Source organism: Ursus americanus, chromosome 15, assembly GCF_024610735.1.
Source record: "Ursus americanus isolate L20-20 chromosome 15, mUrsAme1.1.p, whole genome shotgun sequence".
In the NCBI taxonomy this organism is placed as follows: Eukaryota; Metazoa; Chordata; class Mammalia; order Carnivora; family Ursidae; genus Ursus; species Ursus americanus.
In genome coordinates, this window is record NC_142141.1 from 27190318 (window position 1) to 27207176 (window position 16859).

General features: G+C 34.9%; 1 protein-coding gene across 3 annotated transcripts in view; it reads right to left on the reverse strand.

Moving 5' to 3' along the window:
* NDUFS4 (NADH:ubiquinone oxidoreductase subunit S4) overlaps window positions 1-16859 on the reverse strand; it is a 115904-nt gene that overhangs the window by 32998 nt on the left and 66047 nt on the right. For all 3 annotated transcript variants that reach the window (XM_045815365.2, XM_045815366.2, XM_087867900.1), the window contains exon 3: window positions 6798-6970. In XM_045815365.2, coding sequence (XP_045671321.1) covers window positions 6798-6970 — 173 coding nt within the window. The remainder of the gene's footprint in view (window positions 1-6797; window positions 6971-16859) is intronic.

The following is a 16859-nucleotide window of genomic DNA, read 5'->3' on the forward strand; positions in this document are numbered from 1 at the left end:
CAACTGGGACACTGGAAAAAAAGTATCCTCAAAGCTCCTATGCAAATCTGTCAATATCAGCTCAAATGAAGCAAATGTTTCCTCCAGAAATATTAGTAAAAAGCTTTAGCCAACTGAGGAGGCAATCTTATTCCATTTACTAGAAAAACAACTTAGATCCAACTTCTTCTATAACTAGTGAGTTTTGTATTACTGTACCTGATTCATGGGAGTAATTTTAAAATAGAAGTTATAAATTCTCCATTACATCTCTCTGTATGTCTACGTAGGTCTAAATATTTGTGTTGCAGATAGATTATTTTTTTTAATAATTTTTTAAAGATTTTATTTATTTATTCGACAGAGATAGAGACAGCCAGCGAGAGAGGGAACACAAGCAGGGGGAGTGGGAGAGGAAGAAGCAGGCTCATAGCGGAGGAGCCTGATGTGGGGCCCGATCCCATAACGCCGGGATCACGCCCTGAGCCGAAGGCAGACGCTTAACTGCTGTGCCACCCAGGCGCCCCAGATTATTATTTTTTATCTCTAGATGGTATTGGTAAAATTAATTTGTAAAAGAGGTCTATTTAACTGGTTTAAAGAAAATTAAGCACCTTTTTGAATTAAGGTATTCCTAAAATTCTCAGATATACAATAGAAACTAACCCAAATGCTTTTCATATTCATGTGATCTGGGAAAATATTCAGCATCAAAGCTAATTTAAGTTTGTTTGTGTAATTAAAATAGGTCTTTAGAGTTACCAATAGTGAATATAATGCAGATATACAACTTTTATTCTACTTGGATTTAGTAGTCAAATATGTTCACATTATCGCTGTTACAAAACTTGTCAGCAAGAAAAATAATATGATGAATTTTCATAAGTTATCTAAACATACTTATTGAGAATGAGTGAATTAAAAATTTATTTTAGAGCACGCACATGCATGAGAGGGGGGAAGGGCAGAGGGAGAGACAAAATCCCAAGCAGACTCCTCACTGATTTTGGATACTTGGGGCTTGATCTCATGACCCTAGGATCACGAATGGAGCCAAAACCAAGAGTTGGACACCTAACTGACTTGAGCCACTCAGGTGTCCCGAGAACGAGTGAATTAAATAGATGTAAGCAGGATAAAGGTTTTCAGATGAATTTTTAAAATAGCTTCTCCAAATCTTTTTGTTAACCTGAAACCTTTAAAGTTGTGCTAGATTAAGTGATGGAGGATCATTAAATATATAGATCATTTATAAATAAGATAAAAAATTAAAAAATACTGAATATAGGTTTATCTGCTTTTGGCTTCCTATTAGAGGAACTAAAAGTACCTGGATCTATCAGTAAACATGTTTTGTGCCTGAGAAATCTACTATGAGAAAACATGCATTTCCAGAAATAATAAGTATTTAAGAGTCTGCCAGGGGCGCCTGGGTGGCACAGTGGTTAAGCGTCTGCCTTCGGCTCAGGGCGTGATCCCAGCGTTATGGGATGGAGCCCCACATCAGGCTCCTCTGCTATGAGCCTGCTTCTTCCTCTCCCACTCCCCCTGCTTGTGTTCCCTCTCTCGCTGGCTGTCTCTATCTCTGTAGAATAAATAAATAAAATCTTTAAAAAAAAAAAAAAAAAGAGTCTGCCAATCCACAGAGTGCTAGAGTAAGAGACAATTCATAACGGTTTACTTCTTTATTTTCATTAAAAATTAAGATTTTTAGGAGCACTTGTCTGGCTCAATCAGTAGAGCATGCCAACTCTTGTCAGGGTCATGAGTTCAAGCCCCACGATGGGCATGGATCTTACATTATTTTAAGGTTTCTAGAGTTAAAAATTCTAATATATGTAATTAAAGCCACTAAATTTTGTGGAAAAGGAAATCTGGACAGGAACATTAGGCATGGTCAAGATTGGCTAAGATTAGAATGAATTTAAGTGAATGTGTTTTATACTAAACTAGTGTAGGGGAGCCTGGGTGACTCAGTCCGTTAAGCATCTGACTCGTGATTTTGGTTCAGGTCACGATCTCAGAATCATGAGATGAGAGCCTGTGTCAGGCTCCACGCTGAGCATGAAACCTGCTTAAGACTCTCTCTCTAAATGTAAACTAGTGCTAAATTAGAATGTGGTTCTCCCTCTGTTAAACTGACAAAGTTTTCTTGGACTACTGGTCTGCTTTTGATAAGAGACTAAAAAATTCTTTTTTTCTTTACCTTTTTAAGTAATCTGCCTAGAAAACAAAGATTTTATCTTCTCAAAATAATTTCCTGTGTCTCATGTTGTTTTTATCAGGTCTTTAATTACTTAAGAATACTGAATCTTCCCTATTAAAACAGCTAAGGTTATTGTTTTATAATGACTTAACTTTTTCTATTTGCCTTCCAAGTCTTTAATTGTCACTATGGTTAACTGGATAACTGTTGTTTCACAGTTACCTATGATCCTACTTGACCAAGTGTTTTCTAACCTATGATATTTTTGATCAACTTCCCACAAATCAAACTCCAAATGAAGTATTTTTGACCTTGAACTAAATTTAGGATTTTCTAGAGGGTCCCGGAAAAACTGGAAAAGATTTGTATTCTCTCCTTATAAAAAGAGAGATGTTAAACTAATTAGGCTTATTTGGTATGTTAAATGACAGGAGATGCACTGTCAAAGTATAAAGTCTTCTTTATGTTGTATTTATATAGGTATGTATTGTTAAGTGTTCTAAAAATTATACAAAATTCTTAGAAATCTGATGTCCTGGTATAATGTTATCATTTTTTAAAAGATTTTAGTTATTTATTTGAGATAAAGCAACAGTGAGAGAGCAAGTGAGAAAGAGAGCATGAGCGGAGCAGGGAGAGGCAGAAAGAGAAGCAGGCTCTCTGCCAGGCAGGGAGCTCGATGTGGGGCTCGATCCCAGGACCCAGGGATCATGACCTGAGCCGAAGGCAGCCACTTAACCAAATGAGCCACCAAGGCGCCCCTAATGTTATTATTCATAATTTCACTTATTATCTTAAAATGTTGTGTAACACAGAAATAACCAAATTTCCTTGTCAATTCCATTATAAGAGACTCTTCTCAGATCTTTAACCACAGAAATACTTTAAAGTCCTACGTCATTCAGCGAGATTGTTTTACTCTGATGCTTAAGTGTTCCTGCAAAAGTGCTACATTTTTAAGGAGATTCATGGAAAGGATTTTGACAAGGACGGGTTTCGTTTTTTTTAAGATTTTTATTTTTTTAAGTAATCTCTATACCCAATGTGGGTCTCAAACTTACAACCCCAAGATCAAAAGTTGTATACTCTACTGACTGAGCCAGCCAGGTGCCCTGACAAGTACAAGTTTCTGATAACTAAAATCATAAAACTGAACTGGGTAGGAATTTCCACATCTATTTATTAGAAAAAACTGGATTCGAGAATTACTAACATGGCAGGTGGGGCACAGGCAACTTTCAGGGCCTTGAGTTCAAGCCCCATGTTGGGCATAGAGCCTACTTAAAAAATAAAGAATTAGTAACATGGGACTGATTGAGGAAAATTTAATTTTTATCATTTCTTGTTTGAAATATTGCTGGTTCTTTAATGTTTTGTTTTTCCCGGTTTGGCAAAACTTTTTATCTTAAACAATTTATGACTTACAACAATTTGGTAAAGTACACCTTTGTAAATAAAGATGAAATTCTTGAGTATTCTTTTTTTTTAAGTAGGCTCCATGCCGAATGTGCAGCCCAAAGCAGGACTTAAACAAACAACCCTGACATCAAGACCTGATCTGAGATCATGAGTTGGCTGCTTAACCAACTGAGCCACCCAGGCACCCCATGAATATTTTTTTCATAGTAATATAGTTTTTTACATAACTTAAAATCTGTTCTCCTTATAACAAGACACGATTGGAAATATTGGCTATGTCACCAAGCCTTTGACTGGAATGGTTTTCAAGTAAAATCTGATGGCCTGTCCCTCAGAAGCTTCTGAGAGCTCAAAGATTCCTTATGAAAAGTTCCAGGAAAGCAGTCTTCAAAAAGAGCTTATATGATCAGTCACTATTCTCACTGCACTTATATCAACAATCAGGCCAAGTTTACTGCAAATAAATTAGTTTTACTATTATCTTTGGTTTAAAAAAAAAAGTGGAGCTCATTGTATAGGGTAAGATAATGTTTGCACCTTTTAAACGTTAGATTCTGGTCCTATTAACTGTTTTTGAGGTTTTATATGCCTGTAAACTGGACTACATCCTGAATTTTTTTAGTTCCCTCAAATATCTGGCTATGCTCTCTCTCTCTCTCTCATGCTCTCTCTCTCAAATAAATAAAATCTTAAAAAAAAAAAAACAAAAGCTGTGAGAACTTCAAAGTGGTAGCTGGGAATAATGCTAATGCCTTAAATTTTAATCATCTCTCTCAGTTAAACTGAGAGTCTAATCCAAACGGGGGATGGGAGGGGATTGTTAAAAAAAAAAAAAAAATCAGCCCAAAATGGAGTCACTTGTGCTAAGCCTCACATCAAAAAAACAAGACTTCATACCTAAACTAACTGTAGTTTCAACCTCTCCCAGAAATGTAATCTTAAACTACTCAATCCTAGAATTTCCTAGTCAACAATAGTATGGTAATCGACCCAAAAGACCCCTTCTGTCCCCAAGAAAGACGAGGTGATCGTGCTTTCCTTGTCTCTACCCCTTCTGCCAATAAAAGTCTCCCATTTGGGGGTGCCTGGCTGGCCTAATCAGTAGAGAATGTGACTGACTTTTGATTGCAGGGTTGTGAGTTCAAGTGCCATGCCGGGTGTAGAGACTAATTAAAAATAAAATTAAAACAAACAAACAAACGAAAAACCCCCAGTCTTCCATTTTGTATAGTTCTTTAGAGCTCCTTTCTATTAGCTAGATGGGATCCTGCCTGATTTATAAATCACTGAATAAAGCCAATTTGATTGTTAAATTTATCAACAAAACTACCCAAATGCCATTAATAAACAGTACAATGGATGAGTCTTGCATATAGAAGAAAACACTAAATCTCATGTGACGGAAAGAGTAATCACGACATTTCAGGGGCGCCTGGGTGGCTCAGTTGGTTAAGCATCTGCCTTCAGCTCACGTCATGATCCCAGGTCCTGGAATAGAGCCCTTTCCTGCTTCAGGCTCCCTGTTCAGCCAGGAGAGTCTGCTTCTCCCTCTCCCTTTGCTCCTCCCCCCGCTCTTGCTCTCTCTCACACTCTCAAATAAATAAAATTTTTTAAGAAATGAGTAATCATGGGGGCGCCTGGGTGGCACAGCGGTTGGGCGTCTGCCTTCGGCTCAGGGCGTGATCCTGGCGTTACAGGATCGAGCCCCACGTCAGGCTCCTCCACTGTGAGCCTGCTTCTTCCTCTCCCACTCCCCCTGCTTGTGTTCCCTCTCTCGCTGGCTGTCTCTATCTCTGTCGAATAAATAAATAAAATCTTTAAAATAAAAAAATAAATGAGTAATCATGGCATTTCAAACACTGAGTATGGACACCTAAAGAACTATGCCTACATACTATTTTGCCAAATAAAATATAATTCTATTTTTTAAAAGATTTTTATTTATTTGAGAGAGAGAACACGCTCCAGCAAGCAAGAGTGGCGGTGGAGGGAAAGGGAGAAGCAGATTCCCTGCTGAGCAGGGAGCCTAACACGGGGCACAATCCCAGGGCCCTGGGGCCATGACCTGAGCCAAAGGCAGGGGCTGAACCAATTAAACCACCCAGGCGCCCCTATAATTTTATTTAAATTGGAACATGGCACATGTTTTTAACAAAAACTCTCCCAGGTACTTTGATAAGAAAAGATGTTAAATATCATCCTTTTCTAAAATAGACATAATTTAAATGGATAACCACTTTCAACTGCAGACTGGACACATACAGTGTTCTAAGAGTCTCAATAAGACTGATAATTTTCTATCTTATCTGGCTATTTTCTCTAGTAGCAGCAGCTTTTAATCAGCTAGAGGCAGTCCTGCTATTTAACATTTGAGTTTTATTCCACCACAGAGATTTAGGTCACTGCTTCACTGGTGCCACAGAATTTATAACCACTTTATTCCAATGTTCTGTAAATGCATTTGTTAATCACAAGATCGCAAGAACTTATAAGTTTCCCTCAAAACAGTTAATTTCTTTTTTTTTTTTTTTTAAGATTTTTTATTTATTTATTTGAAAAGAGAGAGACAGCCAGGGAGAGCGGGAACACAAGCAGGGTGAGTTGGAGAGGAAGAAGCAGGCTCCCAGTGGAGCAGGGAGCCTGATGCGCGGCTCAATCCCAGGACCCTGGGATCATGCCCTGAGCTGAAGGCAGACGCTTAACGACTGAGCCACTCAGGTGCCCCAAAACAGATAATTTCTAAACTATTCTCCTTACAAACAAATGACAAAAAAATTAAAAATAAACAAAAGTGTTACATAATATAATAAAAAATCATTATTAATAAAAAAAAAATAAAATAAACAAAAGTGTTATTAAATTATTAACACGATTCATACATCATATCAAACTAATATACATCATTTGGGACCATGCTAACAGTGCTCACACTGTCAGCCATTTGATCCAATAAACAGTACTCTGAAAAGACTGTTTCTAGAATTTATTGTGTTGGGCCACACTTACATGAATACTAAATATATACACATGTAAATGTAATATATGTCTGTCACTGAACATGGCACCTATACAAATGGTCTCAAAAAGTACTATCAAAGCATACTCTACATGAAAAAGTTTACACTTCAATATATGTACAAGGAAAATTTACAAAGAGCAGAAAACAATATTCAAATTAAACCAAAGTACTCACGTTGATGCCCAACCCATCAAAGGATTTTCCCATCGCTCCCTGGTATCAAACTCCATCTTCCATTTCTTTGTGTTATTTACTCCAGACTGCATGTTATTGCGAGCAGGAACAAAGATCCTGACTTTTCTAGTTTTGATATGCTCTTCTGGAACACCAGTTAAAGTAGTGATATCCTACAGAAAAACAAGCAAACACATTTCTAACAGCCCATATACACTCTGATGTACTTTTGCTGCTTTGTATATTCATGCAATTCTATTCAGATTTATAAACTGGGGGTTTTGTTTTGTTTTTTTTTAGATTTTATTTTTATTTATTTGAAGAGATAGAGACAGCCATCGAGAGAGGGAACACAAGCAGGGGGAGTGGGAGAGGAAGAAGCAGGCTCATAGCGGAGGAGCCTGATGTGGGGCTCGATCCCATAACACCGGGATCATGCCCTGAGCAGAAGGCAGATGCTTAACGACTGCGCCACCCAGGCGCCCCTGGGGTTTTAGCTTTCTGACTTCACTACTCTTTTACCCTATAAATTGTTATTTTGATATCCGGAAAAGGTATATTGGGAGGAGTGTTAGGGTACAGTGGGAAAGGGTTCATGAAAAAATTTAGGTCCCTTCTGTCCAACAAAGCATTGGTAATTTCTGAAGAGTTTGCTGGTAGAAGAGCCTGTCATCAGTAGATTCTTATTTCTTGAGCTGGTGTAACTAGTAAGCAGAGAAAAAATGTGAATGGATATTAAAAGGAGATATAAAAAATTAATAACTTTTAAATAGGAAAAAATCTATTACCAGTGATTTCTGTGTCAAACTGCTTACAACGCATTTCCTTTAGAGGAAGGCCTAAGTCTTTTGGTAAACAAAACCAATTAACAACTTTAATTAGGATTTTATTTCCCTTTGGTGAAATCTACTGAAAAGAAAATAATACATCAAATCTATTCTGAAAAAGTAAGCCAAAAAAGTCACACAATTTTTGCAGAAATGTGAAATGAAAACAATGGTAACTTTCTTGACTCTTCTTAAAATAATTTTATCCAGTAACAAATGCTCAAATGATAAATGCATGTAATTTTGATGCCCCAGATTAGACCTATTTATCAAATATAGTAGCAATCAGGACACAAAACAGTAAAGTAATTCAGAGTTTAGGTCTCCATTCAGTAATGGCAGAAATACTTTATTTGATCAAAGTAAGATCATATCAGCGTTAACCATATTCTTATAAACAAAGCATAATAACATCATGGTTCCCTTACTTAACTTTAAATAACTGGTTAAAAACAACACAGTTAATATGAAAATGATACCAAATTTGTGAAAACCAGAAAATTTTGTGAATTTCAATTTCATTGTAACATATCCGCTAAAGAAGACTAATGTTTATAGTTCCACTCTAAATGCTATGGGCCAAGTAGTGTTAATACTTGGTACTGCAATATGTACTGGGAAAATACTAAGTGTATTTCTGACTGCACTCATCTTCCTACTCACAGATTTTTAAAAATTGTTTAAAGTTATTTTAGCTGGCATCCAATCTTCTGCTTAACACAATACCTTTCCACCTGCACCAATAATTAATGAGGTGGGGTTACTTTGTCACAGCTTGTCTGTTCGGAGAAACTACCAAAATAATCCATATAAATATTTATACAAATATGCACTTCAAGGATGTACCTACATTTTAAAAGTTTCTTTGCATACAGGATAAAATAAAAGCAAAATAAGTGCAACTGGTTCATAATTTTTAAACGTATGAATGTTAAGTTTTAACTGATAAACTTTGTCAAGTTCAATTTCAAAGAAATTTCAGGAATGATTATACTTGATGACTTTCTGAAGCGTATTTCTCTACTCAAGAGCTGAAAGAGACTCCTGGGAAGTCCTAAAAAATCTGTCACATTAATTTATTATTTAATATTATGTATCTTTATATTAAAGTCATATTTCCTCAGCTAGAGTTGAAGTGGGATATAAACAAACAATGTAAGTGTGTTACAAAATTACAGGGTGAGGCATCAGTTCCAAATTCCACAGCAAACCCTCTATAGCGAGTTCATAAAAACTAAAGCTATAAGTTAGCTACTCTTTAAGACTTTCAGGAAAGGAAACATATTAAACTCAACACTAATTAGCTCAGGAAGATGAGATTATAGGAAACATTTACTTTTTCTTTATAACTGTGATGTATATATGCCAAAATAAGAAAAAAGCAATAAAACTTTTTAAAAAGGAAATAGCATTTCTTGATTTGTACTATTAACATAAAAAAGGACAATGATTTTTTTTTTTTAAGGATGGAAAATCTCTCTTAAGTGGCTATAAAATGTTGCTAAGCTCTTTTTATTTTGAACAACTATCTATCAGTGCTTCCATGGCTTCTGAAAGAATGGCATTTTTTTATTTATTGATACCATTCCCCAATTTAAAGTTGGCACTGGCACAAATAAGTTCCTGAATTTTGAAGCCTAAGTTGTCCTGACACAGAATCCCTGTTTTTGCCTGCAGAAGACATGTAAGGTACTGCAGCCGGGTTGAGCTGCTGCCAAAGACTGAGGATGAAAAGGCTTGGCATCTCTCACATACTTGACACCTAAAGGGCACAGAAGCTCTAAAATTCCTGGTCCCTGTAGGCACACTCTTAGTCTAGACAAACTGATTTCTCACACTTTTAAAATGCATTACGACACTATTGTTATCATTTCATCCACACAGCTTCAGCTAGTGACAGAAGAACCTGTCCTTTAAGCCACATTTCAATGGGCTAAAAGCTCCCACTCCAAGATTCCATTAAAACAATGTAATACTTGAAAAGAACTACGAGGCACTATGTTGAAATCTTTACTTGTGTTTTGAATTCTTTGCTCTCCCTCAAAATAAATAATAAAACATCTGCAAACTAAACTATATTGAACCAAAGACATTATCTCTAGATTTCTACTTTGGTATTGCAATATGGATCACCTGTGGTTTAAAAAAAAAAAAAAACACTTATAAAAGATACAAATGCTTTGAAGATGTCAATATTGTCTTTTACAGATTTCTCACTTTATTGGTAAAATATTTATAAATAATAATTCATAATTTTCTATTACTACAAAAAAGCTAAATCACATTGGATGAGTAAGAAGCCTTCAAGTTTTTACTTGAAGAAACTCAAGACTCATCAGCTAATAATTACCTATAAATCAAGTTACCCTTTGGATAATATACACTAATTTACTGAATTTTAAAACTTTTAATTTTTAAACAGATTAAAGCATAAAAATTATTAAAGAATGTCACTATCTTAAGTTTCACAAACACCATCTTAGGTACAATAATGTGATTTTAAGAAACAGTAATGATTTGTAGACTGAAGGGCAATCAAATATTTGCTACTGAAAAGATGCGTATCATAATTCTGAAGTTCCACTCTTTCAGCACCATCTCTTCCACAGTTTTAAATTCTGGAAGAGCTTACAGCTGACTTTCTATTTCACAGGTCTAGTTAGATGGAAGAAGAATTCAAAAAATCATTAAGAAAGTATATGCCAGCATATGTAAATGAACTTTATTCTTTCAAATACCAATTTCCATTATAAAATATTAGTTTTCCATATAAAAACTGTATGATTCGGTTATCAACTGTCCCCATTTATGTTGTGTGAATTCAACTTTTTTTTTTTTTAACAAAGGAAGCAGGGAACAAGCAATGGGAAGTTGGTGTCAAAATGCAGAAAAACCTCCCAGCAAGCTTCTTGCAACCACCCAGGATTTAGAGTCTTGCTGGTCGCTCTCTTTTCAATACCAGAATTTCACACATTTCAATGACTATTATGACTTCAAAGAATCAAATTTTCATCATTGTCCGTCATCTGCCGGTTGATTTGTATAAAGGAGTTCTTCTGCATGCACTCCAAACAAAAGCCTCCTTACTTTTGTGGCTATATATCAAGTTTAAAAGTTTTGTTTGTGACAGTTGTGTCTTTGGTAAATTAGGGTAACACTGAAGGAGTGCAGCTGCTCTGCAGGAACCTCCTTTTTGGCACCATTTCACTTAAATAAAAACTGAATAATTAGCTTCTGCCTTTATTAAACCACAAAAATGCCACTGGCCTTAGTAATTACTTCCAGTTGCCCCACCCACTTAACCTTAATAGTTTACACTTGTCATAAACAGAAATAAATGAAAAAGGTTTTCGCGACTTTGGGGAATTTTTTATACATCTCCCAGTACATCCAGAAGAGCCAAAATTTTAACCAGGCTTTTTGGTAATAAGTTCACTAAATTGCATGTATGGATCAAGACTGAAAAGTTTTAATAGAGCACATACTGGAACATTAAGTACAAATATTGTCATAGAAACTTGTTCTACTGCAAGCTTTTAGTTACCAATTATGTATTTAAATTTATTCCAGGGCTAAAACTGATCTAAATTTGAAGACTGCGTTTATATTCTACTTCAACCATGAAAGATTTTAAAAAGAAAACAATTTTAGATCTGTAATAAAAACTTCCTTTCAAGTACCCTACAGATACTTAGCACAAGAAACTCATTAAATGGTCTCATAAATAATGAAGGACATTTTACAAAATAAATTTTACAATTCGAAAAATATAGAGTTGACAGCATAACCAAATGTATTTACTTATCACAGAAGAACTTTAAGCACTTCCAAAAAGTCAGTAGCCATAAAAATTCAGATACAAATAAAAATTGCAAAAATACATTGATGTGGTAATCCAACCAGGTGATGAAACTAGTGTTGGAATGTAACATTACATTTTGCATGCTGGGCAAGGCTATCATGAAACCAAAAGTTAAGTTTTAAATAAAATGTTAAGATAGAAATAGTAACATGCAAATGACTGAAAATCATAAAACAAGTTAAAAACTAAGAATTAGAGACGTTTCTCTATCTCAACCTATTTTCATTACCTTCTGAGCAGGAGCAATGGTTAAAAGCAAAGGGCTGAGTCAAACTGGGTTAGAAGAATCCCAACCTTCAACTGTGGGCAAATTAATAAACTTTTCTTAATTCACCATCTATAAAATCAACTAAATGAGGTAAAATGATGACTAACGTCTCAGACAATAAAAAGAATGTATTATCTCATTTACTCAACATATTTTTCAGCACCTCCTATGTATTAGTTACTGGACACAATGCTCAAAACAATACAAACATCATTTCTATCTTCATGAAAATTAATACTGAACTTTTTAAAAAGGACAGGGTGAATAAATAATAGGAAGCTGGCGTTAAGATGCAGAAAAATCAATCTTCCTTGAAAACTTAGTAACCAAATTACAACAAAGGGTTTTATAATTAAAGTCAGTAAGTTGCTTCAAGTCTGGAGAGAAAAATGCAGCTTTTTAAAAGAGCTGAATATCCCATTTGTTGTCTACATCAAAAATACTGAGTAAAATATATGTTAAATTGGTTTTATTAAGTATGAAAACATACTGGTAAGCCTATGACATTCATAAAATAGAATAAGATATAATTTACCTTTATTTGTTTAACTCCAAATCAAAGATCCTACTATGCCAAGTTAATTATGCCAGAGGCTGCAGAGCATGTAAAGACACAATTTTTTCCTGAATAAAGTTTACAATTTGTGCACCCATGGTGGGGGTTATGTGTGGGGAAATAACTAAATAATCATACTGTGAAATACAATATTGGTTAAGAGGAAGGAAGTATAACTCAGATAAATCTGGAGGAACCCCAGCCACCATTTGCTACCTGTGCAGTACTGACAAGCTGTTTAAACTCTGTATGTCAGTTTCCTACTTTAAAAACTGTATCATAGAGCCTATGTCGTAGAACTGTTTGGAAGGATTGTATCAGGTTTTAAAGGTGAAAAAGTATCAGAAAATACCTGACCAAAGAGGGACAAAGAAGGTGATTCCTTCAGGATACTTATGATTTTAAAGATACTGGTGAACATAGTACCAGTATTAAAGAGAAATTTATAAAAATATATCCGTATGCTTAAAACCCTAGCAACTGTTTTCTTAACTGGTTTACCTACCAATAATTATCTATATACATATCCACTTTACACAGTTATAATATTTTGCATTAATTATTTTTAAGTATCACATCACTACCTTTTTTTTTTTTAAGATTTTTTTTTATTATTTATTTATTTGACAGAGATAGAGACAGCCAGCGAGAGAGGGAACACAAGCAGGGGGAGTGGAAGAGGAAGAAGCAGGCTCCCAGCAGAAGAGCCTGATGTGGGGCTCGATCCCATAATGCCAGGATCACGCCCTGAGCCGAAGGCAGACGCTTAACCGCTGTGCCACCCAGGCGCCCCACATCACTACCTTTTTTTACATGTAGTTACCCAGTGTTCATATTTGTTTTAATGGTCTCATTAAAAATCTATGAAGTTGATATGTCACACTGTCTTAGCCAATTGTGTCAGTCAGCCCTCTTGCTAAACTATAGACACCAACAGTTAATCAGAAATAGACAAGACCACTTAACTCATTTTCTAACTAAAATGCATTGTGCTTATTTCTTATTGCACTTTCCTGAGTCACTGACAAAGACATTTTGTAATGACTGAAACATTCCAACCACCAGACCAGAGAAGCCCAGATAGCAAAGGGAATACCTAGAAGACCATACCCACACATCCCCTTCCCAGCCCAGACAGGATCATGGGCTAAACACATACTGACTGCTACCCAGGATCGTATACTCTATGCTTGCTTTCTTGAATGGAACCCCCACCCCCAAACTCTCCCATTTTGCCAGCAGAGAGGCTGTTAAGGCTTGGGCCTGCCACTTCCAAAGGCTGCTGGCACCTAAATTAAATTTCTCCCTTTCTCTTTCCCAAACCCTTGTCTCTTGAGTTACTGGCTTCTCTTGCAACAAGTTTGTTCAGTAATAGTGTTGGCAAACCCAGCCAGAAGTCATGCTCTGATTTGTCCAGCCCCCTCAGGAATCCCTGGGACGGAGCAGTTCGCTGAGGCAGTGCATGAGGACACACCCATTTATTTCCTGAGTTAGTGGCTATGATAAATCAATCAGCAACAATTCCTCATTACTGAAAAATCAAATTATTTCATTATTATTACCTTTCAAGTATACTACAGTGAAAATCCCAGTAAACTAATTCCTTTAATTGTCGCTGACGGCAGACTTGACAAAGTCGAAGGTTTAAAAATTTTCATGCTCCCTGAAATGTTATCAAATTACTTTCCAAAATTGTGATCAAATTTTATATTGCCACCAACAAGGTAAGCCAACCTCCACTTAGTCTCTCAAGGTACAGAAACACAGGTATATATTAATTGCCTTGAATTTATTTAGTGTGTGTTTTCACACAAAAGTATAAAGGAGAGGATGAGTTTGGTGTTTGACTCATAAAAACATACCAAAAAATTAGCAAAATTTCCTCTAAATTACCCCAAATGATGTTATGTTACTTTATAAGAGCAGCTACCAGAAGAAACCAGAATGAGAAGGTAACACTCACCTAAAATCTAATTAACTGCCCCAAATATAACTGGAATATCATACAAATATACAATCTCTTTGTAATTATAAGGACCAATGGCAGGCCACCTCAAGATAGGCCAGTTTGGCATGAACATTATTTTGAACTAAAAGCAATTAAAACTCAGCAGATTTAGGAAAAGTTCTTTATTTTCCCCTTAACTGCCTGCTTATACCCGAAAGAGAGCTATTAATGGATTCCTCTTTACCTAAGAACCTTATCTATATAATGAGGCAACTCTGGGGGTTTTTTTAAACATCTCTTCTTACATTCCCGCTAATGGTCTTTCTCCCCATTGTATCCTCAGACTCCTACCCTCTCCTTAGCTCATATAAGCATCACATTGCTCCATGTCTTTGGAATTCCATGTCTATGTGAATTGCCATGTGTACCCTACTAAATTTGATTTTCTCCTGTTAATCTGTCTCATGTCATCTTCATTCTTAGTTCATCTAGAAGGACCTTGAAGGGCAGAATAAATTCTTCGTACCCAACATAATAGTGCAAAGATGGCAAATATTTTCAGATTTGTATTGTACATAGTTCTATTCTGTAGTACATGATTTGACATATGGCATAGCCAAAGCAAGTCTACTAAGCTGCTATTTTATGACAGAATGCTACAATCTTTTTTCAGAATGCTAGAATTTTTAAAAAATGATATAGAAATAAACTTCTCTCCCTCAAATCAGGAAAATTCATTGGAACACTCAATCACTTTTATAAGAAAACACTTGAAACAATCTTTGTTTTCTATTAACTTTGAAACAATTGAAAGTTACTAAAAAAATCATGCTTCACAAATAAATGATCAATACTGCCTCAGTGAAGACCAGTATGCTTCACTGAAGCTTTCTGAGTTATTAAACTAACATTTTTTAAGTTAACAAGAAGAAAGTTATAATAATAATGATCAACTTTTTAATAATGAAAAAGACTTTTTTGTTGTTGTTGCTTTTTAATCCAGTGCTCCAGAAGACTTTGGATTTTAAATCACTAAGTCATGTAGCTATATCGGGCATGTAGGAGCTTTTTAAATAATATTTTAAATAATATTTAATAATTAATAATATTTACATATTAATATCATATATTTAATAATATTGTTAATATCATTAATATATTTTATTAAATATATTCCTTAATAAATATATCATTAAAATTAATAAATATATTAATAAAATATATAACAATATATTATTAAAACAATAAAAGGACAAAATTAATTAATTAATTAATTAAAGGACAAAAAAGTATAACCACAATATACTTGGAACTCACATAACATATCACAGTTTGTAAAGATCCAATTTGTTATTTTTTAATCAAATAGTCCTCCTCATACCCTGGTAACAAATTAAAAGGCTGACATACATACAACATACATTAAAAATTATTACAAAAGCCATGGCAGCAAAGAACTAAATAGGAAATAACTGTTGAATAAATATCAAGGCAAAGCAATAGAAGGTAAATAAACTTCTTAAAATCAAGAGATGTCTTAAGCAATAAATGAAATTAATTAAATCTGGAAAGGAAGCTGGAAATAACAGAAAATAATGAATCCAAAGATAAATGCTTCTGGTTTAATAAAGCAACATTCAAGAGGCAATGATGTGAAAGCCAAACTAGATTGTGAAGAGGCACATAAACTGTGTAAGACAATTCCTTGTTAATTAACTGTAAGAATAAAAGTGAAAGTACCCAACAGAAGTCTCCCTTCTGACTTAGGAAATGATAGTCAGTCAACTGACAATATTAGTGACGACAGGGACCCCTAAGAAAATAAATACATATGTGCACATGTGTTTACATGTGCCTACATATACATTCACCCTTAAACATTGTGTTGTAACTCAAAAAGCATATATGCACATTCTTTTAATAAACTGATAATAGGGCCAGTGCATTTTCTTTGAGTATAGGTCCAATGATTAAATTCCAAGTGTCGTTTCTTCCACAAGCTACCAAGAAAATATGTCACCTGCAATTTATAGTTTTGGTTTCTTAAATGTGAAGTTAGAAAATAAAGACATTTGTGAAACACTCTGAGTCCAAAATCTGTTCAGAATTTTGTTATTTCCTTTTACATGACAATTTTTTATAATTGTTTCACCTCCACCTAATTTGATCGAAATTGTTTATTACAAATTCATCATTGTCTTTTCAAAGTATTCAACAGAACTGTCACAGAAAGAACTCTTTGTCCCCTATATAGCAATCAGATCATAGTATTCAATTAAATTATGTAATTACAATTTCAAGTAAGACTGGCGTAGAAACTTGTGGAAACAAACACAACTGAGTCTTGGTAAGCATATGACTCAATTACTGAGAGCTGAAGTCTGGTACTATACTAAAATGAAACCTAAATTAAGCCATGGTATGTGGTGTGTTGGGGTGTCAGTATGTTTTAAAGAAAGAATTGAGAGAATCAGTAACTGAACAAATTGTTAAAGGTAGGTTAAAAAAAGTAAAAGATTCATTAACGAAGCCATTATTGTAAAAGAATTGTCACAATGTAGTAAGTACATGGACTTTCACTGCTATACATGATGGAGTAAT